This window comes from Xenopus laevis, chromosome 8L (genome assembly GCF_017654675.1).
Source record: "Xenopus laevis strain J_2021 chromosome 8L, Xenopus_laevis_v10.1, whole genome shotgun sequence".
Taxonomy (NCBI): Eukaryota; Metazoa; Chordata; class Amphibia; order Anura; family Pipidae; genus Xenopus; species Xenopus laevis.
Genome location: NC_054385.1, coordinates 120,665,957 through 120,682,722, shown reverse-complemented (window position 1 = coordinate 120,682,722; position 16,766 = coordinate 120,665,957). Strand labels below are relative to the sequence as shown.

The window sequence follows — 16,766 nt, the reverse complement described above, 5'->3', positions numbered from 1 at the left end:
GTTTGGGGGAAAAAGGCAGATATTTGTCCCTGCCCATGTCATGCCCCATGAAGTTGTCAAACTGCCAGACGATGGCAAAAAATGGCAGATTGAAGCTTTTTGCACACTTGTTGGGGCATTGTAACTGAGCCCTATAGTCTTCATGTATCTTGACAGATTTATCAAGCTTACAGGGTTGCTGTTTGATGATTTTGCTTCTCTGGTTCCTAATAAATATTTATAATGTGATTTTTTTGTTGCAGAGTGGTATGTAAGCTGAAGAACTGCAAAGCAAGCAAAAGCCACAATGGTTTCAAAATATGTCATATTATGAAAAAAAAATATTATTAAAAGATGAAAATGAGATTCTATCATTAAAAATGTAAAGAAAATGATACAATGATACCGGGTATTCATGGGCCAATGTCAAACTAGCCCTTTTTCCACTAGCAATTCACTACTTATTGAATTCAAACACTTGATAATGAAAAATAAACAAGTTAGACTGCATTGTGAATGGGGTGATGCATGGAATTTGTTTTGGATAAATAACTTAACTTAAATAAACATATTTTCAAACATATTTTCAACAAGAGGGGTCAAGGGGAGAATGAAGCCCCCAAAATTTTGGGGGGGCGTAAATGACTCATGTTTTGGGACTTAATATGACTAAAGGGTCAGCTGGCCCTTTGGGGCCCATATATTGCCTTGCTTGTCTAAGGGATGGAGGGCCCAAGGTAGTACTGATTCAAATCAATCAGACTCCAACTGAAGGGTGGGGCTAGGCTATTACTGGATAAAAAATAATAAAACAATTGCTGTCCAGAGCTCCTTAGGCTTAAAATGTGATGGGCCCCCTACTGCAGTCAGTGCTTTTGGGGGTCCTGTTTGAACTATATAGAAAAATTCAGATTAAACCAGTTAAAAATACACCATGCTGGGGTTTGTTTGGAGGGGTTGAACTTGTTGCACTTTGGTCTCATTTCAACCCAATTAATTATTTATGTAACTATGTACTGGGGTTCATTTGGAAAGGTTGAAATTGATGGACTTTGGCATTTCAAGCCAACTTAACTGTGTAATCATGAACAGTTTATATAAAACCCTGCACAATATTTGAGCACCATAGGGACCATAGATGAAGCACTGGCATCTGTACAGTTGACAGGTCCAAGCCCCAGGCAGGCTATAAGTACAGGACACCCCTTGCTTGTGTCACCAATTCACCATTGTGGCAAGCACTGGATTTTGAACATGGTGCATGTTGCAATAGTAACACTAATTAATGACAGGGGTTCAAGTACTTAGTTGGAAGGTGTAGTGTTATAGGGGTCAATTGTTAGGACGTCAGTGTGTTAAGTGCTAAATAGTGTATATTGTGTATATTGCCTTCCTTGATTTAAGTATTGCCTCAGGAAGCCATGGGTCCTTGTATTTACCACCTACCCTATGGTCCTAACAGCCGTCACTTATTAATTATTTTAACAATAACCAAAGTAGCAAATCGAACCCCTTAGTTCTTATTCAAAAAAAAATTTTGCGAAACAGTGCTGGCATCTTGTTTTTGACGTTCATTTTTTTTTTTGGCGCCGGCAAATTTTCGCTGGCAAATTTTTGGCCCGGTTTTGTGAATTTATTCACCAGCGGGAATTCGCCGTGAATTTGCGCCTGGCAAATAAATTCATCCAACACTATACATCACAAATGTTTGTGATTTAGTCCTTTGATTGTTGCTAAAACATAACTGAAGGCTGTCCTTATCATCCATCTAATCCACTCACCCATGAGGCTTTCATTTCTACTGGATGTTCTGAAACAAAATTCTTTTTATATGTGGAAACCCTGGAACTTTTTATTTATAACAAAAATGTCCTCACTTCATAATTTCAGCACATGCATTTTGAAGAGGAGCATCATAAATAAGAAGAATACATATGTATATATTTCGTTACTAAGTGCTACCCTATACACATCACTTTACATGCACAAACAGGAAGATAATAATTGCTGCCATTCCTAATGAATTGCTCAAAGGATGAAAAGGTCGGCACTCCGGTTGGTTTGATTCCAACAGGTCACTGACCAACATCACCTGACGCGTTTCGGGAGGAACTCCCTTAATCATAGGCCTATTATTATGCCTACGATTAAGGGAGTTACTCCTGAAAAGCGTCAGATGATGTTGGTCAGTGACCTGTTGGAATAAAACCACCTTTTTATCTTACCGGAGTGCCGACCTTTTCATCCCTTGAGCAATTAGTATTTCAGTGGGGACGCTGATGGCAGAGCACCCGGACCTTTACAACTAAAGAATGGAGCTACATGAAAAAGGACACACAGGGGGTGAGTTTGGAGCAGTCTGTTTTTCTTTTCATTCCCAATGAATGTTTTGAAGAGACTAAGGAAGATTTCCTTATGAAGAATTTAGGTATGGACTAGGCAAGAAGGAGCAAAAGAAGAATATTTAATATGGGGAATGGCGGTACATGTTGTTGGTGTGAAGTAGCTCTGACAGGGTCTGGAGGAGACAACTAGTAACATTAGAAGTTTAGAGATGTATTGAAGTGCTGAGGAAAGGAGGTTTTTGGAGATTAAGAGTTTTTCTTTAACTGTAAGATATATTAGGGGGGTGGACCAGATTCTATCTAAGAAGTAGTTATTACAAGTAGAAAGTAAATGTGGTTTTCTTAAATGTTGGTTTTGGGAAAGTGTACTATAATTTTTGATGTTTCGGATAATATGTTTTTTTATATATATCTGAAAATAATCTGATTTAGGTCCAGTCAGTTCTCACTAACACATGCTTGTACACTCAGCCCACCCATTACACCAGGAAGCTCTTGTTCATGCAAATAACAAAAACTGGTGTTGTCTAATCTAGCGAAGAGAAAAGATGCTTGTCTGGGCTCTCGTTGTTTGCTTAAAGTGTAAGTAAGCCTCTTTCTTATTTATATTGATTCTTTCTGTACTTTATTATGTAACCTTGGAATTATATACTAAATATCATTGGTGGTACAAAACCTAGGTTATGAGCATAAAGATCTTTTTTTCCTTAAGGTAACACCACTGTCAGTGTTACCTTAAGGAAAAAAAGATCTTTATGCTCATAACCTAGGTTTTGTACCACCAATGATATTTAGTAATACCACTGTCATTTTGCATTAGTTGTTTCATGTCAATTGTTCTGAAATATTGTTGCTTTCATCACAGAGACTTTTTTCATCACTTGTGCTCTAAACTGATAAAAAATACAATATTACCTTTTTTTAATACTTTGAATAAATATGTAACTGATATATGAAAACATACTTAGAACCTTTTCCTTAAACTCTTGTATTGACTAACTATTATCAAAGTCTATTCCCCGGACAGAACAATATGCTTCTGTACTAAAAGTTTGAGATATAAATAGTAAGATAAGGTATTCGTTATTCGATATACAGAAAGCTCCGATTTACAGAAAGGTCATCTCCCATAGACTCCATTTTAAGCAAATAATTCAAATTTTTAGAAATGTTTTTTTCCACTGTCATAGTAAAATAGTTACTGCAATTGATCCCAACTAAGATATAATTCATTCTTATTGGAGACAAAACAATCCTATTGGGTTTCTTTAATTTTTAGTAGCATCAAAATTTGGCGATCCGAACTACAGATAGACCACTTATCCAGAAAATCCCAGGTCCCAAGCATTCGGGATAACAGGTCCCATACAAGTACTTTATTAAGCATATCTTTTTCATTTAAACCATATTATTGTTTACCTATCTCTATCTTCTTTTGCAATTCTGACACTAGGGGACAGATTTATCAAGGGTCGAATTTCGAAGTACAAAAAACTTCGAAATTCAACCATCGAATTAAAAAACTTCGAATTCAAATATCAAATTTTTTTTCAGTTTATCAGAATATCGAAATTTGGTAATCCTGCGGTCGAATAAAAATCTTTCGATTAAATCCTTCAGATCGAATGATTCTAAGGATTTCAGCGATCGATCGAACGATTTTTATTCGATGTGTAAAGACTTAGAAAATGATTGTAGAAGGTCCCCATAGGCTAACATAGCACTTGGCGAAGTATTGAAGTCGAAGTTTTTTTAAAGAGACAGTACTTTGATTATTGAATGGTTGAATATTCGAACGATTTTTACTTCGAATCAAAGTAAATTCGAAGTCGTAGTATCCTATCCGATGGTCCTATCCTATCCAAAAAATTACTTTGAATTTTTTTACTTCGAAAATTCCCTCGTATTCACTTTGACCCTTAGTAAATGTGCCCCTAGATCTGTGCAACATGTATAAGCACATTTTAATTTTGAAACCTGAATATTTTTGTTTGTCATTATGATGTGAATATGTTGATTTTTGTACACCTATCTGGACTGGATTGCATGCAAGGTATATTGTTGTTGCCATTTTTAGACACGTTTATACTCGTCCCTAATTGTCACACAGCTGGGCTGTAGTGATGGGCGAATTTGTCCTGTTTCGCTTCTCTGCACAAGTTTACAGGAAATTCACGAAACTGCAAAAAATCCGCGTAACAAATTGAAGTCAATGGGTGTAAAAATTATTTTGACGTGCCTCAACCAAATTTTTATGCGCGTGACTATTCTGATGCGCACCCAAATTTTTGGATTTTTTTGCCGTCGAATTTATTTGCTGACGGCGAAACACGGAAATTCACTGCAAATTCGCGCCTGGTGGATTTATTCGCCCATCACTACTGGGTTGTACTTCTGATGCTGGTTAACAAGCAGTCCTGTGGTCTCTGCTGTACACAGACCATACTCATGTTTATATACAGTACCTATCTCTTTTTAAATTATCTAAAAATTCATTGATAGTTCTAATAATATTCATAATTTCGTATCTCTTGTGTGATGTACTATGGACAAGCCAGATGCCTGTAATTCTCTAATATTTTACTGTGCAGGTGTCACCGCATTCGATTTTAATACTCGAACAAAGGATTTGCTTCTGTTTGAACAGCCTGGTGGCTCAGTTACTATGACCTGTAAAGGACTCCAGTTCTCTGCCCAGTGGTATAAAGAAGACAGAGAAGGACAATTTATTGAGATCCCATTTAGTTTTTGTCAGTCCTTTGGGACCCCCAAAAACCATAAATATTCCGCTGATTGCAAATCAAACTCATTCAATACATTGACCATCAATAACATGTCATTATCAGATGCTGGAATTTACTATTGCACTACAGCAGCAATGGACCCCAAGTTCGATATTGCAAAGATCTTGATAGTTACAGGTAATGTTTTTATGTTACAAGCAGAGGGTGATTAGTGATGATAGTTAGTTTAGGGATGAGCAAATTTTTCCTTCATTTTTCGCTGTGAAAATGATGCCCAGAGACTTGAATGGCGCCAAGCGCCAAAAAAAAGAATATGTGCGTCAAAAAGATGGACATTTCAGCGATTATTTTTCAAACCTCGATTTTTTCTGTTCTGAGTTTTTGGGAAAAAACTCAAATATTTCATAAAAAAAAAACCCCTCAAATTTTCAGAGATTTGTTATACCCCAATGCTGCAAAAAGCCCAAATCTGAAAATCCGCCATCTCAAACCTGTCGAGGTCATGTATAAGTCAATGGCAGATTTCCCTATTCCAATTTGAAGTGTAATATTCAGGTTTTTAAATTTTTTTTATTTTTTTGCATGTAGGCCTCAGCACCACATTCAAAAGACATGCATCAATTTAAAAAGTGCAGAGCAGCTTTCGCCTGATTTTTGCTATTTACATCCTCCCTGCACTTGGTCAATCAGACCTCATATCTTTGTATTCTTCCAGATCCTTTTGTGGAACCAACCATCTCTTTATTGGGGCCAGTGGAAGAGGAGGTCACAGATACTGGATCAGTCATACTTTTATGTGTTATACGTGGTTGGTCTGACAAATGGAATCCAGTTCGATGGCACCTTCATGGGAAACAATTAGAGGGTCTGGACTCATTAGACCTTGATGGTAGTTATTGGAGCCTGATTGTTGTGAAGAAGAGAGATGCTCTGTATTATAATATTTCTTGTTCGATTGAAGAGATTTCCAGTGAAAGGGTCTATAATGCCACATTTCCTGCAATGAAAGGTAAATACTGTGTAGACCACACATTACATGCATGCATGGGAAGGATGCTCTTTGTAGGAAATCCTAGCTGATTCCACCACTGTTTGACCAACACCCTGAGTAACTATAGTTACTGCTACTTATCCATGGGTTTGGCATATTATTTTGTTACTCATTTACAAGGTCAACCACCCCTTTGAGTTTCATCAAAGCTGTCTGACATAATGCCTATAATGTATTAAAAATGATAATGACTATAATGTATAAAACAAATTAAAACTAAACCTCAGGCAATACCACTGATGGCAATGCCCATGATGTTGTCCAGTTGAGGGGATGTATATGCATTTACATGAAAAACCCAAAATTAATTTATCACATTCATTTACCAAGACCATTGGAAGTGTAAGAGCACCAAAATGTGCAAAGGACTTTAATATATATAATATATAAATGTTAATATATTGTAGACAATATTAATATTGTATAATATTATTAGCAGTAGTAATTGTGAAATAATAATTTCAAACAAGTTATTTTTTGTTTAAGGTAGAATCTCCTGTTACGTTGTGGTGTATATTGGAATAGCTTTTGTTTTCCTCCTGCTGCTTATACACAGAATCATCCTCATTGGAAGGAAAAACAACTTCTTAAAAGGTAAAACGTATTCTGCCTATTTTACATTTGTTTTCCGTTTAATGTGCCAAAGATGTAAAATGTATTATATTATGGAAATGCAGGGAAGGAAAGGTTAAATCACTGGGGGTGATTATAATTAGTGATGAGCGAATACATGCGGCAGATGCGAATTTGCTGCGAATTTCCTCATTTCGCCGCTGGCGAATAACAAAAAAAAATGGACGCATCAATATAAAATTGGACATCGGAAAAGTCGCTTGCGTTAAAACTGCTGTGCATCAACACTATTCGGACGCCTATTGACTTTAAAGGAGAAGGAAAGGTTAAAACTAAATAAGCCTTATCAGAAAGGTCCCTCTAAATATACCAGTAAACCCCCAAAGTAATGCTGCTCTGAGTCTTCTGTCAAAAGAAACACTGCATTTCTTTCCTTCTTTTGTGTACTCATGGGCTTCTGTATCCGACTTCCTGTTTTCAGCTTAAATCTCCTTGCCCTGGGCAAGAGCATGCTCAGTTTGCTCCTCTTCCCCACCCCTCCCTTCTCTACTGTAATCTGAGCCCAGAGCAGGGAGAGACTCAGGCAGGAAGTGATGTCACACCACATTAATACTGCAGCTCCTATACTAAACAAACAGAGAGTTTCTTGAGCTTTTTACACAGGTATGCTAAAATATTCTACAGAATAAATATAGCATTCTAGCTTGCACTATTGCAGCTAATCTATTGGCAATAAAATGCCTCCGTAGCTTTCCTTCTCCTTTAACGCTGGCATAAAAATTGGCGCGAATTGACATGGGCGGCAAAATTCGAGTTTCACTGAAGAAATTCACCCATCACTAATTATAATCCCTTACCTGACACCCTAGGTTGGGGCTCCTGAAAACTGCACCTCTTTGGGGTACTTTTCAGCGGGCACCACAAAGCAATTAACTTTTTGTGTGGATGCAGATGTGCAGTTGCGTGAAATGTTGAACTATAATTAAAAAAAAAAACTTTTTCACTCTACTATGCATGCCTTCACCTGGGGCCAATAATGAATGAAGAAGTGGAAGAAGAAGATTGCTCCATGGTAATCACTGAGAAGAACCCCAAGGCCAGTTTTCTAATTACAGTATCTGATACCGGCCAAGGGTATCAGGCAGTTATACATATATAATCACAGGGGGGGGAGGTACCTACGAATTGGCACAAGTAGTTCAGAGTCTGGCAAACGGGTTTCTGGATATACATCAAAACGTATCGATGTACAAATACTAGTACAAGGAGTAATGAGAGTCCTGCTTGTTAGAACTTCTAAAAGAAGAAGATGGAAGTCAAGTTCCTGCAGGTATAGTTTTGGAAAAAGTTTATTTATCAATCTTTAGTTAATAACAAAATAATATTATTCTCATTCTCAAAAAAATAATTTATATTAGTTAACTAAGTGACTGTTGCAATTATGATGTATGTGAAAAAAAACAAAAACTTTTTCAACACTGGGAGGCATATTTATCAAAGGACAAATTTTGAATTCATGTTTTTAAAAACTCCCATGAACTTGAAATTCGACCAGTCAAAATTTATAAAAAAAAATCGAATTTGTTAAACTCTGGTGAATAGGATCGACCCGGAAACTCAAAACGAATTTTAATCAAATTAGATTCGAGTTTTTAAAACTCGATTCGAGTTTTTTCTTAAAAAAAACCTCAAAAGTTAGGAAGGCTGCAAAGAACTCCAAATTGATCCCAGGATGCTTCCCATTGACTTAAACAGCAATTCGGCAGGTTTTAGGTGGTGAATAGTCGAATTTGAGTTCTTAAATTGAATTAAAAAAAGTGAATATTTCCCTAGTCGAATTTGACAGTTTTGGCCTTAAAAAAAACTTGAAAATTAGAATTTCAAATTAGAATTTTCAATTCGACCCTTGATAAATCTGATCCTAAATGTGTTCATCTGCATTGAACCTACCATATCAGATGTTGAAACAGCACCTTAGTAAGGAGCTGCTTTTACATAAGAAAAACTATTAAAATGCACATAAACATAAGTGATAAAAATAATCGTCAAATAATTTTTTTTATTCTTTTCCAGGGAGTGTTGTAGAAAGAAATGCTGAGACGGTACGTGTGCTGTATACTGTTTATTATATTATGTAAGGGAGGGAAGTATAAATTGAAAATATAAACTCTGTATAAGTACTAGTGGTATAAGTAGTAGGAGGTTACTTAATTTTCCCATTAAAAGCAAAACGAACTATGGTGGAATTTAGGATCATATTTATTCGGAAAGTGGGATGTACTGTTTCCTTTAGCATTTTCTATATAGGAGATTATTTATTAAAGTAACAATCCGCATGTTAGAGACACAGATACTGTTAGGGCATTGTTTTACAAACTGTGGATTATTTCATAAACTGTAACCTTTATATACCAAACAAATATACCACTAACATGTAGGGGCAGATTTAATAGGCTCGAGTGAATAGTTCAAATCCAAAAATATTCGAATTTCGAAGTAATTTTTTGGGTACTCAAATGATTCGAACGACTCAAAGTAAAAGTTATTTGACCGTTCGACCATTCGGCCATTCGACCATTCGATAATCGAAGTACTGTCTCTTTAAAAAATCCTTCGACTCAATATTTCGCCAAATAAAAGCTACCGAATTGAATGTTAGCCTATGGGGACATTGTAAGTAGGTTTTGGGCATTTTTTATGATCCAATAAAAATCATTTGATCGGTTGCTTAAAATCGTTCAAACGTTTTGCGCTAATTCAAAATCAAAGGATTTTACTTGAGGGTCGAATTCGAGGGTTTTTTTAACCCTCGAAGTTTGACCCTTGATAAATATGCCCAGTAGGGTGTAACTTGACCAAAGTCAAATCCATGATTTTATTTATTTATGATGAAAATAACTGAAATTTTTTGGATTTTACTCCCATATCTCTTGATTTTTTGGGTTATTGCCCAAACAATATATATATTTCTTTAAAAATTCATGTTTTTTTAGTTTTTTGTAATATTTATTGTGTAAAAGACTCTAATATAAATAAATGGGACCTGTGCTGATCCTATTGAACTTTTTTTAAAGCAATTCATAGAGGTTTTTGGATTTTTTTAACTAGTAATTGTCCAAAAAAAACCTCTACATTTTACATGTTTTTGTACTTTTATTCAGATTAGGTTTGACACAAAATGCTTTATGTCTCCCACAGGTTATTTATACAGAAGTGAAACAAAGTCAGAATCAACATGATGAAACATAACCAGTGCTCCAAATGAGAAATGATCCGCTGTCTGCTTATATTTGCCTGGATATATTATAAATCATGTTGTATTTAATTCTCTATATACAGTATACTCTGCTCTATTGATGGGATATTTAACATTTTAATAAAGCTTTACATTGCATTGCAACCCTTGTATTATTAATGACGCTGTTATGGTATTTCAAACCACAGTAGTAGATTCATTCATGAACCACTATGGAAGGTAAAAAAAACAGACATACCTTGCCCCCCACCCTCACTTGTATATTGAGGTTCTCTTTACACTACTAGAAAGGAACTTTGAATGAAGCAGCATGCGGGTTTAATGCCAGCCCTGGGTTTCCTGGTCTTTCCTTAATTTAGATCTTCATACCTTAAATCTACTAGATTAAATAAACCCAATAGGCTGGTTTTGCTTCCAATAAGGATTAATTATATCTTAGTTGTGATCAAGTACAAGCTACTGTTTTATTATTACACCAAAAAAAATTGGATTATTTGGATCAAATGGATTCTATGGGAGATGGCCTTATGGCCTTTCTGTAATTTAGATCTGGAGGTCTTTCCATAATTTGGAGCTTTCTGGATAATGGATTCCATACCTGTACTATCAAAGTCATATCATAGTTTTTTTTATCTTTTTTTCATAACTATATTATGATCTTCTAATGATTTACCCCTTTGCCTCACTCATTAGGGCTCAATTACTTAGGGGAAAGCTGCATGCAGAGTGCAAATAATGCCCACAATCAATCTTTTTTTCACACTTTGTCTTACTCCTGATTAGTGATTGTAGTTGCGAATTTGCGGCAAATTTCCACGTTTCTCCACCGGCAAATACATTTGCGAAACTGTTGCAAAATGTAGCCAGCACCATCCTCATGGCAGACAGTAAGGTCTTGAGCAAGTTGTAAGTTTAAACCCTTGTGAGACCCCCCTTTCTACTTTTAGATTGTACAGTAAGTCTTACAGAGTTGGACTGGAGGGTCCAAGGCCCACCAGGCCTCAGCCACAACCCCCCCTCCGGGCCCCCTGCATGTACCTGTTGCAGTTGTGATCGGGAGGTGAGATCAGGGGGCAGCTCGAGCCTGTGCAGACAATAGGCATGTGCGGGTCTGGGTCAGCAGGTCCTACTGGGTTTTTACCTGTGTCCCACCAGCCCAGTCCAACCCTGTACTGATGAGGCCCCTCTTTACCTCCTATTTGTTAGTATTAGTGTCTATTCTATATGTTTGATATACTTTATATCGCCTTTTTTTGTACCTCACTGCATAATGTACAGTGTAGGCACTACAAGTCCTCATTAATGATATTAATAAAATGCACAATGAAGAAATTGGAAAAAAAAATGGAAAAGTGGAGAAAAAACCTGAAGGAAAAAGTGATACATGTGAATAGGAGAAAGTGGAACAGAGCTAAGAAATAGTGATCGGCGAATAAATTCGCCTGTCACGAATTCGCGGTGAATTTCCGCATTTCGCCACCGGCTAATAAATTCACAAAAATTCGCCTGTGTCAAAAAATTTTGGATGCGCGTCCGAAAAGTTGCTCTCATCAAAATCGCAGCGCGCCCATTGACTTTAACGCCAGCTTTAAAATTGATGCGAGTGACCTTTCGGACACTTGTCCAGGCGTCAATTTCGATTTTCATGGGGTTTTTTTTGCACATTTTTCGCCGTTTCGTGAATTTGCGGGAAATTAGCACATTTTTCGGTGAAACAAAACGGGAGAACTTTGCCCATCACTGCTAAGAAATGGTTATATAAACAGAAACAACATTCAGGAAGAAAAAGTACATGGGAAGAAGAAAAGAGAAGTGGATGAGATGGTCCATAAGGATGGTAAATATACATGTGCTGTGTCATCAAAGCTGTATTATTCGACCTCATATTATTCATTCATATGCATGTGTATTTAATAGGTTATAGCTATTTTTGCAATAAAAAGAAAACAAAACTTTATACTTTCCTAATCAATACAGTTATTAAAGTTCTGAGATTAGTTGAACTATATGGGGCACATTTAGTTAGCTCGAGTGAAGGAATAGAATAAAAAATACTTCGAATTTCGAAGTGTTTTTTTGGCTACTTCAACCATCGAATTGGCTACTTCGACCTTCGACTACGACTTTGAATCTAACGATTCAAACTGAAAATCGTTCGACTATTCGACCATTCGATAGTCGAAGTACTGTCTCTTTAAAAAAAACTTCGACCCCCTACTTCGCCACCTAAAACCTACCGAGCATCAATGTTAGCCTATGGGGAAGGTCCCCATAGGCTTTCCAAGGTTTTTTTGATCTAAGGAATTCGATTCGAAGGATTTAATCGATATTCGAAGTCGAAGGATTTAACTTCGATAGTCGAATATCGAGGGTTAATTAACCCTCGATATTCGACCCTTAGTAAATGTGCCCCTAGATGTGAATAAAAAGTAGATGTAAATAGCATACATCTTATCAGTAAAACAGTGCAGCTGTGGTTTAATGTATTAAGGTCACTTATAAACCACAAAACCATTTAGAACTTAAATGATACGATTTTAGATTTGCAGACACCCAGTGCAGCATTTAACAATAAAAGTCAAATTGTTTCCTTCTTCCACATACATTTACATTAGTAAAAGGTGAGACTATTTTTTTTTAAATTTTCTGTTATTTGCGGTTTTTCTTAACAAGTCTCTGTGGTTCCAAGTGCCATCAAAATATAACGTGTGTAGTTAAAGCAACAAAAGCAACAACTATGGCCTACAGACAGGTGCAAGATTTGTTTTACTTAGATTTTATCATAACTTATATATGTCGGAGAATTAGTAAGTATATTTGATGCACAAGATGCTTGTGTTCATTTTACAGGCACCATTGTGCTACAGCACAGATCCTTATCAACAAATTCAACATATTTGGGCCTGTATATTTATTTTTTTATTTTATTTTGCATCATACATACATACATATATACATATATTATATTGGGCCCGATTCAATTCAGTGAGTAAAAGTTATCTCAAGGTTTATCACATGAAAACTTTGACGGGATGCAATTCAAGGAGAAAAATTTTTTCTACTAATTCACTTTCAGTTTTTTTTCCCATAGGGGCCGACGCATCAAGGGTCGAATATCGAGGGTTAATTAACCCTCGATAATCGACTGGGGAATGAAAATCCTTCGACTTCGAATATCGAACTCGAAGGATTTTGCGCAAAAACGAACGAACGATTCAAAGGATTTTAATCCAACGATCGAAGGAATATCCTTCGACCAAAAAAATTTAGCCAAGCCTATGGGGACCTATTGGGTTCGGTAGCTTTTAGTTGGCGAACTAGGGGGTCGAAGTTTTTTCTTAAAGAGACAGTACTTCGACTATCAAATGGTCGAATAGTCGAACGATTTAGTCGAACTAGGGGGTCGAAGTTTTTTCTTAAAGAGACAGTACTTCAACTATCAAATGGACGAATAGTCGAACGATTTTTAGTTCGAATCCTTTGATTCAAAGTCGAAGGTTGAAGTAGCCCATTCGATGGTTGAAGTAGCCCAAAAAACACTTTTAAATTCGAAGTTTTTTTACTTCGAATCCTTCACTTGAGCTTGGTGAATTGGCCCCCTAGACTTAATTAGTGTTTTAATGTAATAAACCTGAATTGCATCTCAAGTGGAATATCGTCCATGAGTTCACGCGATAATACACAGGGGACCTGGGGAAGCCCATTTGGTGAAATGTACATTGGGATTGATGGGTGATAGGTGAGAATCCTTGTTACACGTTTGTGCCTCCCGGTGCCTTGAGGTCCACTGTTATTTTCCAGTCCTTATCGTATATGAAATTTGGTGTATTATGTGTAGGACAAAATACTTCCAGCGGACTAGGGAAATGATGTGAATGATTTAATGTTAATTAAGGAGGTTATTTACTAAACTCTCAGTAAAGTCGATAGAAGGTGCATTATCAATATTCAAATTGTAAAAATTAAAGTGAAGTAAAGCTTAACTAAAGAAGTAGCTAGAAATGTTGTACATGATGTTTTGTGCTTCTGTACCAGCCAAAGGCAACCACAGCCCTTTAGCAGTAAAGATCTGTGTCTCCAAAGATGCCCCAGTAGCTCCCCATCTTCTTTTCTGCTGATTCACTGCACATTCTCTGTGCTGCTGTCACTTACTGAGCTTAGGGACCCACTCACAATATACAGTACACATAGAATAGAAATGTCACAATATAAGGCTGATTAGTAATTAATACAGATAATTACTACATGGCAGCACAGAAACCAGTGCAATTAGCATCAGAATTTAATAATCAGCAAACCTGTAGCATCATCTTATATAACAGGCCACATGTCCGGAATTGTGCCACAAAGGCCCGGGCCTAGAGCAGTGAAATTTCAGTGGCGGCATGCCGCCCAGCCTCATTAGGAAGGCAGCGTTCCTGTGCTGTGCTCGCGTGTGTGTTGGGGTGGTGCGTGTATCACGGGCGCTAGGACCACAAGGCCTGGGGGCGCCACAAACACAAATCTGGCCTAACAGGCCAACCTAATTTTCTGCTGGATAATTAGTGACGAGCCCTAAGCTTAGCTTCTCAACAGCCAATCAGAGCCCACTGAGCATGTGAGTGTCACAGACACTTTCCAAGATGGTGACCCCCTGTGACAAGTTTGAAGTCCTGGATCATTGCTGCTATTGACAAGCTGAAACTTTCCGCTGGTGCAATAAGTTCAGTATATTAAATATGGTATTTTAAGCTACATTCATGTTTAGGGTTTAGTTCTCCTTTAATGAACTACTGTGATTTTAGTGCCAATCAATTTTTTTCAATCTTTTTAATGGCTCAGAATATTCTATTGGTTGAGAAAAAAAGAACACTAAGAATTCAATTGTAAAAAAAAAAAGGTTTTTTTCGTTGTTCTCTTGATAAAATTACTAAAATGACTTGTTATAAACATCAATACCATAATATTGATGACTTGATTAAAACCTATTATTTTCCATAAATGACTGAAATATCAGGGACAATGACATCATAACAGCACATAATATTGAGGTTTGATTATATTTTACCAATTTCCATTTCAAAATTGATTACTATTTCATATAGTTACTTAGCAACATGGTTAAGTCTGGTAAAAAAATACCAAAGTCCATCAAGTTCAACCCCTCCAAATGAATCCCACTGCATATATATAGACATACTTACACCAACCTATGTATGCACTTACATATATATAAACTATAATATAATATATACAGTTAGGTCCATAAATATTTGGACAGAGACAACTTTTTTCTAATTCTGGTTCTGTACATTACCACAATGAATTTTAAATGAAACAACTCAGATGCAGTTGAACTGCAGACTTTCAGTAGTGATGGGCGAATTTATTCGCCAGGCGCGAATTCGCTGCGAATTTGCGCGATTCGCCGCCAGCGAATAAATTCGCGAAACGCCCGCGAAAATTTGCGGCGTAAAAAACGGGCGCCGGCGTCCAAAACGGGCGCCGGCGTCGAAAAAAACGGGCGCTGGCGTCAAAAACGAGACGCCGGCGCCGTTTTGCGAATTTTTCGCCATTTCGCAAATTTCGTGCGAAATTCGCAAATTTTTCAGCGAAGCGAAACGGCGCAAATTCGCCCATCACTAACTTTCAGCTTTAATTCAGTGGGTTGAACAAAAATGTGAGGAACTAAAGCCTTTTTTTAACACAATCACTTCATTTCAGAGGCTCAAAAGTAATTGGACAATTGACTCAAATGCTATTTCATGGGCAGGTGTGGGCAATTCCTTCGTTATGTCATTATCAATTAAGCAGATAAAAGCCCTGGAGTCAGGGCCGGAACTAGGGGTAGGCAGAGTAGGCATGTGCCTGGGGAGCTGGGGGGGCGCCAGGCGTAAATTCGCTTAACATTATGTGAGTAAGTACAGTAACTTACAGTTCTTGTCCAATAGTCAGAACAGCCTGTATAACTGGCCCACTGGCTGCAGAGGACTTGACCTTTTCACCAAAGTTTTAACCCCACTTAGGTGGTTAATCCATACCTCAAAGTCGCCAGCAGACTTGGCACAGGAAAATCTCCAAAGTTATTTTTCTTCAAAGAGCCATTACCCAAACTTCCCTCCCCACAACTGCAGTTAATTAGCAATGTGGATTATTCAAAGCATCTGTAATTCTCTTTTTATTCTGAGCCTCATAGAACAACCTGAGAGATATGTACCTTCCTTCCAGAGTTCTCCCAGACACAACGCCACACTACATATACCAATATCTTTACTAAGGGGCCCATTCACCAAGCTCGAGTGAAGGATTCGAAGTAAAAAAACTTTGAATTTCGAAGTGTTTTTTGGGCTACTTCGACCATCGAATGGGCTACTTCGACAATCGACTTCGAATCGAAGGATTCTAACTAAAAATCATTCGACTATTCGACTATTCGATAGTCAAAGTACTGTCTCTTTAAGAAAAAAGTTCGACCCCCTAGTTCGCCACCTAAAAGCTACCGAACCCAATGTTAGCCTATGGGGAAGGTCCCCATAGGCTTGGCTAAATTTTTTTGGTCGAAGGATAATCCTTCGATTGTTGGATTAAAATCCTTCGAATCGTTCGATTCGAAGGATTTAATCGATCGATCGAAGGATTATTCCTTCGATCGTACTATTTGCGCAAAAATCCTTCGACTTCGATATTCGAAGTCGAAGGATTTTAATTCCCAGTCGAATATCGAGGGTTAATTAACCCTCGATTTTCGACCCTTGATGAATTTGCCCCTAATTAGTAGATTTTAGTATCGCAATAGCCATGTATATTATAATAAATGATCCAATTCACTCTGTAAGGCA

The 16,766-nt window shown here is 37.1% G+C and overlaps 1 protein-coding gene across 1 annotated transcript; it reads left to right on the top strand.

Annotated features, from left to right (window-relative positions):
* The first annotated feature begins 2,778 nt into the window (after positions 1-2,778).
* LOC121396922 lies at positions 2,779-10,092 on the top strand. Its single transcript, XM_041572579.1, has 6 exons — positions 2,779-2,906; positions 4,916-5,245; positions 5,784-6,077; positions 6,606-6,713; positions 8,766-8,794; positions 9,891-10,092. The coding sequence occupies exons 1-6, from the start codon at positions 2,873-2,875 to the stop codon at positions 9,939-9,941; spliced, it is 846 nt and encodes a 281-aa protein (XP_041428513.1). The 5' UTR covers positions 2,779-2,872; the 3' UTR covers positions 9,942-10,092.
* Positions 10,093-16,766: the final 6,674 nt, after the last annotated feature.

Excerpts from the sequence above, each read along its gene's own strand:
- LOC121396922 (XM_041572579.1), top strand. The coding sequence starts at position 2,873 with ATGCTTGTCTGGGCTCTCGTTGTTTGCTTAAAGT. Across the intron at positions 2,907-4,915 it reads TCTCGTTGTTTGCTTAAAGT|GTGTCACCGCATTCGATTTT; the intron begins GTAAGTAAGCCT and ends TTTACTGTGCAG. Across the intron at positions 6,714-8,765 it reads GAAAAACAACTTCTTAAAAG|GGAGTGTTGTAGAAAGAAAT; the intron begins GTAAAACGTATT and ends ATTCTTTTCCAG.